This window comes from Hemiscyllium ocellatum, chromosome 6 (genome assembly GCF_020745735.1).
Source record: "Hemiscyllium ocellatum isolate sHemOce1 chromosome 6, sHemOce1.pat.X.cur, whole genome shotgun sequence".
Lineage (NCBI taxonomy): Eukaryota > Metazoa > Chordata > Chondrichthyes > Orectolobiformes > Hemiscylliidae > Hemiscyllium > Hemiscyllium ocellatum.
The window spans coordinates 15,491,067-15,503,642 of record NC_083406.1 but is presented as its reverse complement, the minus strand read 5'-3'; the positions used below and the strand labels follow the sequence as shown (position 1 = coordinate 15,503,642).

At 44.7% G+C, this 12,576-nt stretch overlaps 1 protein-coding gene across 2 annotated transcripts in view; it reads left to right on the top strand.

The window, feature by feature from the left end:
- The window catches only part of LOC132816367 (collagen alpha-6(IV) chain-like), a 206,216-nt gene that overhangs the window by 173,804 nt on the left and 19,836 nt on the right, over window positions 1-12,576 (top strand). For both annotated transcript variants that reach the window (XM_060825834.1, XM_060825833.1), the window contains 5 exons: window positions 782-845; window positions 3,577-3,651; window positions 3,737-3,844; window positions 5,094-5,201; window positions 12,358-12,429. In XM_060825834.1, coding sequence (XP_060681817.1) covers window positions 782-845; window positions 3,577-3,651; window positions 3,737-3,844; window positions 5,094-5,201; window positions 12,358-12,429 — 427 coding nt within the window. The remainder of the gene's footprint in view (window positions 1-781; window positions 846-3,576; window positions 3,652-3,736; window positions 3,845-5,093; window positions 5,202-12,357; window positions 12,430-12,576) is intronic.

The following is a 12,576-nucleotide window of genomic DNA, read 5'->3' as shown; positions in this document are numbered from 1 at the left end:
CTGAGGGAATGTTGCACTGTCAGAGGGTCAGTGCTGAGGGAGCACCACACTGTCAGAGGGTCAGCATTGAGGGAGTGCTATACTGTCAGAGGGTCAGTACTGTGGAAGTGCTATACTGTCAGAGGGTCAGTACTGTGGGAACGCTGCACTGTCAGAGGGCCCGTACTGAGGGAGTGCTGCATTGTTGCAGGGTCAGTACTAAGAGAGTGCTGCACTGTCAAAGGGTCAGTACTGAGGGAGTGCTGCACTGTCAGAGGGTCAGTACTGAGGGAGTGCTGCACTGTCAGAGGGTCAGTACTGAGGGAGTGCTGCACTGTCAGAGGGTCAGTACTGAGAGAGTGCTGCACTGTCAAAGGGTCAATGCTGAGGGAGTGTTGCACTGTCAGACGGTCAGTACTGAGGGAGTGCTGCACTGTCAGAAGTACAATCTTTAAAATATTTAAATGAGGTTCTGTCTGCTGTTTCAGACGCCGTGAAATTAACAGACTACAAACCACAAACACAAACGGCATGTGCATTGCCATCTGGGTGGTGCAACAAAGAGCAGGTTTTTTTTCCTGTATTCAGGGTCAATTTTGCTTTGGGCCAAGTGGTGTCTGAAACGGATTTTCCAGTCAATCTCACATCGCTGTTCGTGGGAGCTTCTGTGCCCAAATTGCCTCCAGCTTTCCGACGTTAAGAATTCCACCTCTGAAGTCCTTTCTTGTGGAGTGTTCAGATAAGTGGGTGGTTCTTTCAAAATTCACATTTCATTTGTTGAATTGCAACAATTTCATTCCAGGGCGTCTCAGGAAACCCCGGCCTCCCTGGGCGCCTCGGTACCCCAGGCTCACCCGGATTGAAAGGTGAGTGAAAACAGGACAGTTTCCAACAACGCGGTCTGATTAGGTTCAGCTCTCCCTGAAAAAAGTGGGCAACGTTCTCCAATTTGTGTTGGATGCTTAGTGACTGTCTCAGTCTGACGTTCAAGGGGTGACCTAACTGTGCTGTTCTGAAGGATAAAGGAGTGAAAGGGGTTGGAATCCAGAGCAAGGCAGCATTCAGGGATGCTGTTAGGAGACATTTCCTCACACCACCCAATGGTGGAGCAGGCATGAAGGGATGAGTGGTGTAGTCCTGCTCCCATTTTCAATGATTCTTTGTTTCTACAAAGAAATGGGAAACCTGAATTAAAACAGAAATAGCTGAAAATACTCAGCAGGTCATGCAGCAGCTGTGGGAGAAATATCAAGTTCACTTTCAGGATGAATTGCTCCATGCAAGTGGGTGGGGCAGACAACAACAGGATTGACTAATTCCCCACCAATCAGAAAGCTCAACAAGTCAACCTGTTTGAGCTCCGCATCCAATCAGGAGCTGTGTCACTGAAGAGTCATAGAGATGTACAGCACAGAAACAGGCCCTTTGGTCTAACCCGTCCATGCCAACCAAATATCCTAATCTAATCGAGTCCCATTTGCCAGCAATTGGCCTATATCCCTCTAAAATCTTTCTATTCATGTCCCCATCCAGATGCCTTTTAAATGTTATAATTATACTGTCCTCCACCACTTCCTCTGGCAGCTCATTTCATACATACACCACCCTCTGTGTGAAAAAGTTGCCCCTTATTTCCATTTAAATCTTTCCCCTCTCACCCTAAATCTATGCCATCTGGTTCTGGACTCTCCCACTCCAGTGAAAAGCCCATGTCTATTTACCCTATCCATGCTCTCCCTGCCTGAGGTGGCTGGCCAATCAGAGGCCGGCAGCCATTGAGAACTGAAGACCATTGTGGAAGGCCCAGCTGGGAAGGGCCATGATGTCGGGCAGGTCAATTTTCTTTCAAGGGGGCAGGGTTCTCTGGTTGTGGTCTGTGGTGAGATGGGGAGACGAGACAGTGGGGTGGCTTCGTTTACCCCCTCCTTGGTTCATTACTGACCCTTAATGCACCCGATAGGGAGCAGCCCATTTGGCTCCTCATGCCTCCTCTGTCATTTAATATGGCTGATCTGACTGTAACCTCAGAGCTGTATTTCCACACAAACTAATAACTTTTCAGCCCCTTCCTTAAAAGTTTTTATCCAACTCTGTCTTATAAATTTTCAAGGACTTTCAGCTACTTCTACCTTTGCAGGAAGATAGTTGCAAAGACCTGTGACCCTCTGAGAGAAATGGAATTCACTTAACCTCGGCTTTAAATGGGCAATCCCTGATTTTTAAACAGTGTCACTGATTTCCAGACTCTCTCACTTGTGTGATTTTCTATCATTCCTTCCTCCGTTCCATTTCCTGATCTATCGTTGTTTCTAGCATGTCACTGGTATCCTCTCTCTTAAGACTGATGCAAAATACCTGGCAAACAGAGGACACCCTGCTACACTGCAACCAGATAGCCCTGGATTCTCCTGATTTGAAAGCAGCTGATTTTCCCACTTACAAGGATAGCAGGTGCTCAGTGGCGCTGAGTTCAGACCTTCAAGCAGTTTATAATTGATCTCTTCAAGGTTTTTACAGGTGGCAGATCAAGAAGGACGTTTCTCCCAGAACTTACTTGCTGAGTGGAAAGGGTACTCACATCTCTGATGCACAACATTGCCCAGTTATTTATTGTTCTCACCACCAAATCCAAGGAGAGGAAAGTCATCCCCGTAATTTCCGGTCAATGAAGTGAGGATGGCATGGTAGCTCAGTGGTTAGCACTGCTGCCTCACAGCACCAAGGACCCAGGTTTGATTCCAGCCTCGGGCAACTGTCTGTGTGGAGTTTGCACGTTCTCCCCGTGTCTGTATGGATTTTCTCTGTGTGCTCCGGTGTCCTTCCACTGTCCAAAGATGTACAGGTCAAGTGGATTGGCCATGCTAAATTGCCCATAGTGTGCAGGTTCAGCGGGTTAGACATGGGAAGGACAGGTTTACAGAGATAGGATAGGGGGGTGTTGGGTCTGGGTGGGATGCTCTTTGGAAGCTCCAGTGTGGACTTGATGGACCGAATGACCTGCTTCAGCACTATAACCTCTGTCAGAACTCTCAGCCCAAAAATAATGAAGTTGGTGATCAATTGAAAATGTCTAAACTGAGTTTGGTAGATTTTTAACAAATGCAGAGTGTTCTGGAGAAGCCCAACAGTATCTGTAAATAGTCAAACAGAAGTAAGCTTTCAAGTCTGATATTACTCTTCTTTGGAATCTCCTCTAAAGAAGTCATTCTCGATTTGAAATATGAACTCTTGTTTCTCCCTCCACACGTGCTGCCTGACCTGCTGAGTTTCTCCAGCATTCTCTGTATATGTTTCAGATTTTCAATATTTTGCCTTTATTCTGATAGATGTTTGTTGGCTAAAATCATTGAGCAGGCAGGTAAATGGAATTAAGGTACGTTATCTGTTACTGAATGATGGGATAGATTTGAAGGGGTGAACGGCCTCCTCCTGTTGCTGTGTTTCTGGAACGAATAAAGAAGTGGGTTGTTAACTGTGGGAAGTTGAAAATGAATTGCCAACTACAGGGGTATGTGAAACAGGTGTTATTATTCTTGCGTCAGTGCAAGTGTTTCACTCTTTAATGACTCAGCACTTTTGTTGCACAACTTACTGCAGGTGACCTAGGGGATACGATTAACATTCCAGGGAGTCCTGGTTACAAGGGCAAAATTGGCGATCTAGGATTGAAAGGTCAGTGTTTGTCATTGTCTTCACTCAAACAGATGATGTCCATGCTTATTCTAGGACAACGTTAACCCTGTGCATTACATTTTAGGAGCATCGGGTCCCCCTGGGCTACCAGGCAAACGTGGATCTCCAGGAGAACCAGGCATTGAGGGCCTGAAAGGATCTCTAGGTGATCAGGGATTCACAGGTAAACAGGGTAAGTATCAAGCCATGGATCCCGTTGGCCTGAGCACAAAGAACCAGGAGACTAAAATTCCATTTACTCACCCGTGTATTCATTATTCCTGTATAGACACCTCTACACACAAGAATATAGCATACTTCATGCATCCATTAAGAATAATTCTGACAATAACTCTAGGGTTTGTGTCCCCATTTAGTGGGGGTGTTGCCAATTCTCAGTGTGACTTTCAACCCTCCCAACGTTAGTCAGCATCACCAAGAGACAGAATCCCTTCAGTGTGGCCATTCGGCCCATCCAGTCCACACCAGCCCTCCAAAGAGCACCCCACCCCATCCCTGTAACCTTGCATTTCCCATGGCTAACCCACCTAACCTGCATACCATGGGAAATTTAGCATGGCCAATCCACCTAACCTGCATATCTTTGGATTGTGGGAGGAAACCGGAGCACCTGGAGGGAACCCACGCAGACACGGGGAGAATGTGCAAACTCCAGACAGTTGCCCAAGTCTGGAATCAAACCCGAGTACCTGAAGGTGTGAAGCAGCAGTGCTAACCACTGAGCAACTGTGACGAGCCATTGATGTGGAGCAAGTCGGGAGTGTGAGAGTGTGTTCTCTCCACCTCGGGTACAATATTTAAAATTGTGTCCTTTGTGTGGAAGGACAGATGTTGCTGATTCCTCTCTGAATCACATTTCCACACTCAACAGCTCAATCAGCCAGTGATTTACTCTAGGGGCCTCTACTTCAGTATGGTGGCCTGGAAAATGCAGCAAATACAGTGGCTTCTCCCATCTCCTTCCCTATCCCATCCTCATCTCACCTCTCCTTCACCTCCCATCTCCCTTCCCTGATTTCACCTCTCCCCTCACCCTGCTACTGTAGTGCAGGTTGTTAGACGGTAGGAGATGGGGAACAGCACCTAACGAAATCCTCCCCTACCTCCTACTTGACCAGCACTGTAAGGCTCCATTTCTTTCTAAAATTGTAAAGTGCGAGATAAAGGTGGACTCTGCATTTCTCTAGTGATTTGGTGCCCTCAGAATTCCTAAGATGTTTCTGAGCTAACCGTAGCCTCTGCTACGATGTAGCAAACACAATGAAACAACACCAGTGTTCCATACCAGGTGGGCTGGCCAAGAGCTGGCAAATTTATATTACCCATCGCTGCTTCCGACAAAGCCCCCTTCCTCCGTCACCCAGAATTGAGTCCTTGTGCATTTTCAGGTGGGAGTGATGCTTGGATGCTTTGATCAACAGGTTCTCCTGGTTATCCCGGGTTAGTGGGAGACAGAGGATCGCGAGGTCCTGGTGGCTCAACTGGTCCAAAGGGATTCATGGGATTTCCAGGATATCGAGGAGCTAAAGGTAAATAAATGCATCAAGGCACCACCGTAGTTATACGCGTCTGATGTAAAGCATGCACAAGATTCTTGAGAAAACAATGGGGTACATTAAGGCAATCTAGGTTTTATGATTTGTTTGTGAATCAGAGAGAAACAACATTACTATTTCTTTATTATTCGGCGGTCCCATCCTGACTACCCATTCCACATCCTGACCTCCCAACCTGGAAGTGTAATATTACCCATGGATTCTAGAGTCAATTTGGAGTAACTGGATGTCGAGTCTCACTCCGTGGGAAAGATGGAGAGAGAATGAGCAGAGGTATGGCAATGTGGCAATATCCATTAGTGGACTGGTAATGCAGAGATTGGGAGTTCAAATCCCACACCGAGATGTTGAATTCAGTTTCAAAATCTGAAAATATAAACCTGGTCTCAGTAGAAGCCAGAAGTGAAACTAGCAGGTTATCACAGCTGATTGAGTCATGTCCCTTTGGGTTCATGGGTCACATCCTGAACAATACATAACTCTAGACTCACAGTAATGTGGTTTGCCCTTAACTACCCTCTGAAATGGTTTCTGAAAATCAATAAAATGTGTATCTACCCCACATGGTCTGCACAAGTTCATGAAGGCAGGTCATCACCATATAGTTGAGGGCATTAGGGATGAGTAATAAGCACTTGCTTACTCTGTGATACCGACATCCCATGAGATGAAACTCAGAGTTATCAGAGTTATCCACATCCCAGGAAGTAATAAGAAGAAAACTGATTTTCAGATTAGGTTAGATTACCTGCAGTGTGGAAATAGGCCCTTCGACCCAACAAGTCCACACCGACCCCCTGAAGAGAAACCCACCCCCCTATATTTACCCCTGACTAATCCACTGAACACTACAGGCAATTTAGCATGACCAATTCATCTAACCTGCACATCTTTGTATTTGTGGGAGGAAACTGGAGCACCGGGAGGAAACCCACACAGACATGGGGAGACTGTGCAAACTCCACACAGACAGTCACCCAAGGCAGGAATTGAACCCAGGTCTCTGGCATTGTGAGGCAGCAGTGCTAACCACTGAGCCACTGTGCCGCCCAGTTAAAGCTGTAAAACTCTCATGCACAGTCTCCCCAAGTCAGTTCTCTAGGTGTTCACTCCTGGTCAATAAAACTCCACACAGGGAACAGTCTCAAAGCATCATTTACCCACTAACTCACATCATCTTTATGTTAAATTCAAATCTGAGTTTCATTTCCTTTAAAGCATAGCCACACTCTAGTGATACTAGGTACGAGTCTTCCCAGGGTTGAGATCACACAGGGTATTCCACCAGTAACTGATGGACTCTGATAGAGTCAAAAAAAAACTGCAGATGCTGGAATCCAAAGTAGACAGGCAGGAGGCTGGAAGAACGCAGCAAACCAGGCAGCATCAGGAGGTGAAGAAGTTGATGTTTCGGGTCTGACCCTTAACCTTCCCGCCCATCCTCCGACTCCCTTTCCAGCCCCGCCACTCCCCTTCCATCGCTCTGACTGATCTGACCTTCCAGTTACCAACCGGATTCATCCCTCCCATCGACCTACCTTGTCATATCTACCACCTATACTCACCTATCACTACCTCACCATCCCACCTATAACCCTTCCCCCCCCACTTTTCTTTATCGAAAGACCCCCCCCCCCCACCCCCACCTCCAGTCCTGAAGAAGGGTTACACCCGAAACATCAACTTCTCCACCTCCTGAAGCTGCCTGGCTTGCTGTGTTCCTCCAACTTCCTGCGTGTCTAGGAGAGAGACTGATCCAGAGACTCAACCAGACAGACAGACAGTGAGACAGATGTTTAGCCTTGGTCAATGACTCCTGCATGGACCTGAATCATATTCTCAATCCTGGATCTGAATCACCAGCTTGTCCTGTCAGTAAGGAATTATGCATCGAATGCAAAGTTCAGCAAACTTGATGCATCCCATTCAATGGGGAGGTCTGTTGCTGGGCAGTGCATGGCTGCGAGCGTGGAGCAGAGCATTCAATAATAACTATTGAATTATACAGAACAGAAAGAAGCCATTCAGCCCATTTTGTCTGTGCTGTCACGATGAAAGAGCTATCCAATTAGTCCACTCCCTTTCCCCAAAGCCCTCGAGAGTTTTTTCTTCCCCTTTTCAAGTATTTATCCAATTCACTCTCAAAATTTACAACTGGATCTGCTTCCACTGCCCTTTCAGGCAACGCATTCCAAATCCCAACTTGTTGTGTTTATAAAGTACACATTCACCTTATCTCCCAGTCTTACACCTTTGCTGAATAGCTTAAAGCTATGTCTCTCTGGTCAGTGACTCTCTCACTAGTGGAGACATTGCTTTATTTACTCAATGGCAATCAGGATTCCTCTTCAAGGGTCGATTTTCAGCTTCTCAGGCAGACCAAGGTATGCTGTTTCATCAGCACATGCAATTCTCACCTTGTGGCGTGGTTATACATTAAATTGCATGACCAGTTAATGATTAGTGTCATTTCCATCTCAGGGGCGGAGACAGAGAAGCAGGATAACTCCTGACCTTTACAAATGTCACCTGCAATATTTCTGTCTTGACAGATACTGCCAGACCTGCTGAGTTTCTCTAGCATGTTCCATTTTAATTTCAGACGCCCAGACTTCCCTTACTTCTTAACTGGTCTGGTTCTTTCTTGGATGTAATTTGTTAGCTTTTTTCAAGGACCTAGTGTAAAAAGTGAGGTCTGCAGATGCTGGAGATCAGAGCTGAAAATGTGTTGCTGGTTAAAGCACAGCAGGTTAGGCAGCATCCAAGGAACAGGAAATTCGACGTTTCGGGCCAGAGCCCTTCATTCCTGATGAAGGGCTCTGGCCCGAAACGTCAAATTTCCTGTTCCTTGGATGCTGCCTAACCTGCTGTGCTTTAACCAGCAACACATTTTCAGCAGTTTTTCAAGGACCTAACCTAATTTTGTGGGACATACTTCCTCAAAGATTGCAGATGCAAGGTCATTGTCTCATTTTGCTTAATGTCTATCTTTATATGTTTGAAAGCAAACATTCGAGCATCAGGTTTGAGATCTTTTTCTATGATTACAGCCGCTTCCAGACTCACTAGAGGAGCTTGCATTACATTTCCTGGCTTTCCACATTTTCATGTTATTTTATCAGTCCTTAGATCTTATCTCTTGTCATTAATCTCGAATATCTATTCAATGTTTTAGATTAGATTAGATTAGATTTACAGAGTGGAAACAGGCCCTTCGGCCCAACACCAATTTTACTTTCCCTTTTGTCCTGACATTGGTTGTAATGTGTTACCCTAATGGCACTGTGGACCCTAATGGCACTCCAGGTGGACTGCAGTGGTTCAAGAAGGCAGCTCACCATCACCTTCCCAAGGACAACTACAAACGGGCAATAAATGTTGGTCAGCCAGCAACCCCCCACATCCCACAAATGAATAAAAAAAGCTTTCAGTAGTTTTTCTTTGGGATAAATAGCCTTCTCCTATGCATCGATATCATTTTGATATTGCATCTAATCCCTTAGTTACCATAATCCTGATGAAGGGCTTATGCCCGAAACGTCAAATTTCCTGTTCCTTAGATGCTGCCTGACCTGCTGCGCTTTTCCAGCAACACATTTTCAGCGCTTACCATAATCTGCACCTCATACTTGTCAACAATGAGGTAATAATATCCTGATTGAGCAAGTTGAAAATCCACTGACTTTCAAGATACAGTTGCTTTATCACATTCCATATCTAATTTCATTTGAGCTTTGTTAGAGCGATTGCTGATATTTCAGATTCTGCAATTTTATAGTCATTCCTGATTAAGCTCAGTGAATGTCCCGTGACAGTTTGATTACTGTGTTGGAGAATTTCTTTAATCCTGTCACAGCCTATGAACTTTCCTTGGCCCTTCCAATCATTCTAACATTCTCTTATTTTTTAGTACACTTAATCCCCAGCATTGAAATTTACTCTGGCAGAACAAATTTTCACTGAGATTACTACCTTGATGAATGCTCTTTTTCCTGCTTTCAAGTGTACAGAAAGGTTGAAACTAATTGTGGTTCTTGGAAGGCAATGAGATAATCACTCACTTCTATTGGTATCTGGAGATTTCTCCCTTGGATCAGCTGATATAGATTCTAACCATCAGCCTTTTGAAGCAAGTTTTTGCATGGACAATGTAGATTTTACTTAATCATTTTGATGATTTGTGAAGCATTAATAATTGTTGATTTCTTTCACAATGCAAATTACCGCTTGTTGTGTTCGGCAATACAATGTTTACCTTTTCACAGTCACCCCTTAATTTGACATTGTCAAAATCCACCCCAGCAGCCAACTTCATTGTCAGCTCGGAATTTAACAGGGACCCCGTAGTCTGGAGCCTATCTATGATCCTACGATCTTATCCACAATGATTCTTTTGTCTTTAATGTGTATTGTTAGAGAGAGCCTGAACTTTGTTTATGAAGCTTGAAATGAAAAACCTTTTTCCCACAGCATTAAATCTACAACCTCCATTTTAGTAAAGTCTTGCGCTAATGGTCGATTTACAGTGAGCTAAGATGTGTCCTCATGTGTCTGTTGCATACCCACTATTTTTCAGTAACCTCTTCTATAACTTTGGTGCATTCATCATCCATCACCCTTGCATTCTGTGGTATGATAGTTAATTTGTGACAAAAGAGATGATCATATTGTTGATATAAATTTGAAGAAAACGTAAATGTAAATTGCAATCATCTGATGCCATGAATACTTTTAAAATATTTAACTGTGTGATGAGAGACGTAGGGTTTTGTTGGATGATGCAATAATCAGGCCCTTTGTCCTGGTGCAGCACACAAACCAACAGCCACTCTCAGTCAACAACTCACCAGGACGAAGGACCCGATACCCAGCATGAGCAAAACCAATGTAGTGTACCAAATCTCATGCAAGGACTGCACAAAACACTACATAGGACAAACAGGAAGACAGCTAACGATCCGTATCCATGAACACCAACTAGCCACGAAACGACACAATCAGCTATCTTTAGTAGCCACACACGCAGATGACAAGCAACATGAATTCGACTGGGACAACACTACTATTATAGGACAAGCCAAACAGAGAACAGCCAGGGAATTCCTAGAGGCATGGCACTCATCCACAGATTCAATCAATAAGCACATCGACCTGGACCCAATATACCGGCCACTGCAGCGGACAGCTGGAACTGACAGCCGGAAGCGGCAGAGATAAACCACTATAAATGCCGGAGGAAACAACACAGAAGCGCTTCACAGGAGGCTCCCAAGCACTGAGGATGTCACCTAGACAGGGGACGAAACGTCTGCAACACAAATTCCCAGCTCGGCGAACAGAGCCACAACAACAAGCAACCGAGCTACAAATCTTCTCACAAACTTTGAACTCCCTATCTCTGCTACCTTCACTAATCCCAAAACCAGTGCTTCTCAGTTTTGTTTACTGGTGTCACCTCAGTTTAATGGGCAGATTAGCCCAGAGAGAGATGATTGTGGATAGCCTGTGAAGGGAGGCTGGAGAAGGGGGTGGATGTTGCTACTGAGTGGGGATCTCTTCTTGCAGCAGAAAGTGGGCCTCGAAGGTCTGTCTGTTTGTCCATGCTTACTAATTTTTAAAAACACGAGGACGTAAAGGGGTCAGAAATCCATCCAAACTCCACAGCCACCATTGCTTTGACTCCAAAATCTTAACTGGGGACATTACCCACAGTTTAAAAAACCCTATGTAAATCGCTCCAGGGTCTCTGAATTCCTCTAACCCTGTAGTTTTCACCATTTAAAGTAGCTCCATAATTAGTGCCATTGTTGCTGGGGCCTACAGTCTGGCATCTTCTCCTTAAATCTCTGTACCTCTCAATCTGCCTTAAGGTATTCCTTAAAACCTATAGCTTTGAGCAATTTTTGGATCATCTGTCCCTATTATCTCACTTTGATGTCAAGTCATGTTTGTAAAGCACTGCCATGAAGCACCTTGGGACATTATACTGTGTTAAAAGTGCTGTCTAAATGCATGTTAATTGTTGGCAACATCTACCAACAGTGGGAATTTGTGTTTAATCAAGGTCCATAGAATGGGAGCTCTTCTTATACTGTGCCAGATCAAACTGGGGCAGCACCTTTCCATCTTCTCGCATACTTACACAACTGTTCATACAGCTACCAGGTCTCCCTGACTCCTGACCACCAATCCATCAGATTCCTGAAGAAGGACTCATGCCCAAAATGTCGATTCTCCTGCTCCTTGGATGCTGCCTGACCTGCTGCGCTTTTCCAGCAACACATTTTCAACTCTGATCTCCAGCATCTACAGTCCTCAGTTTCTCCGCCAATCCATCAGTACCTTGATACAAACTTCACAGGTCTAACCAATTGGCTGCCGGACTGGTGGATTATAACACAAAACTCTTTTTAAAAGCCTCTTGAATCAAAACTTTCATAGTGATCCCAAACCTTCAGGAGTTTAAGAATTGGGAAACTGGAATCTCTGACTATTCCTGGTTCAAAAGAGAGGCTATTAACAGTTGATTATGTGTGAATGTCTGAGACTTTAAGAACAGTGCTCTCTAGCACTTTGTGTGTGGTATGTCTCATTTGATTGTGTTTGGGGAACATTGGAATTACAAGACCAGATCAGAGCAGTGCCTATTAATGTCACCTCCCCATTCATCACTAATGCAAGAACAATGGGGTTCATTGTCAATGGTAACAATCAATCTCTATCGATGAGTTTAGCTCAAACCTGACATGAAGTGAAATCAAACTTTGGGAACTAAAGATCTAATGTTTCTCCTGTACATGGGAAGAGATAATTTCCTGATAAATCAAGACTGACTTGGAGTTTTCACGTTGGGAATGAGGAATTTCTGCACAATCTCCTCTTGCCCATCTACTCACTGTGACACTGGAACTCATCCTTTGTTGCCTTGCCCTCCCTAGAAGGGGTTTGCAGACCTGACGATTAGTTTCTCAACGGATTGGTTCTCGGAGACAAATCTTTCATTGCCAAGTGTCTTCGGTGACTCCTTGGAGTTTTTTAAAAGCTCAGGGTAATTTTCAATGTACATCAGTGAGACTTAAATGCTTGGAATATTAATATCGATGTGTTTGAATTTTGATTGCTCCCACAGGTTCACTGGGTCCTGATGGTCTGCCTGGTTTAGATGGGTTAAAAGGAAACAAAGGCTTCCCAGGATCCCCAGGTACAGTCTCTCAATTTTTCTCTAATTAATCACTACATGGTACAGATAACAGGAGTTCATGAATTCTCATGGCACCAAATAAATTCTGTGAATGTCCATCCCGTTGTCACCTTAAGGCTTAATTAATGCAACACACTCTTGTTTGGT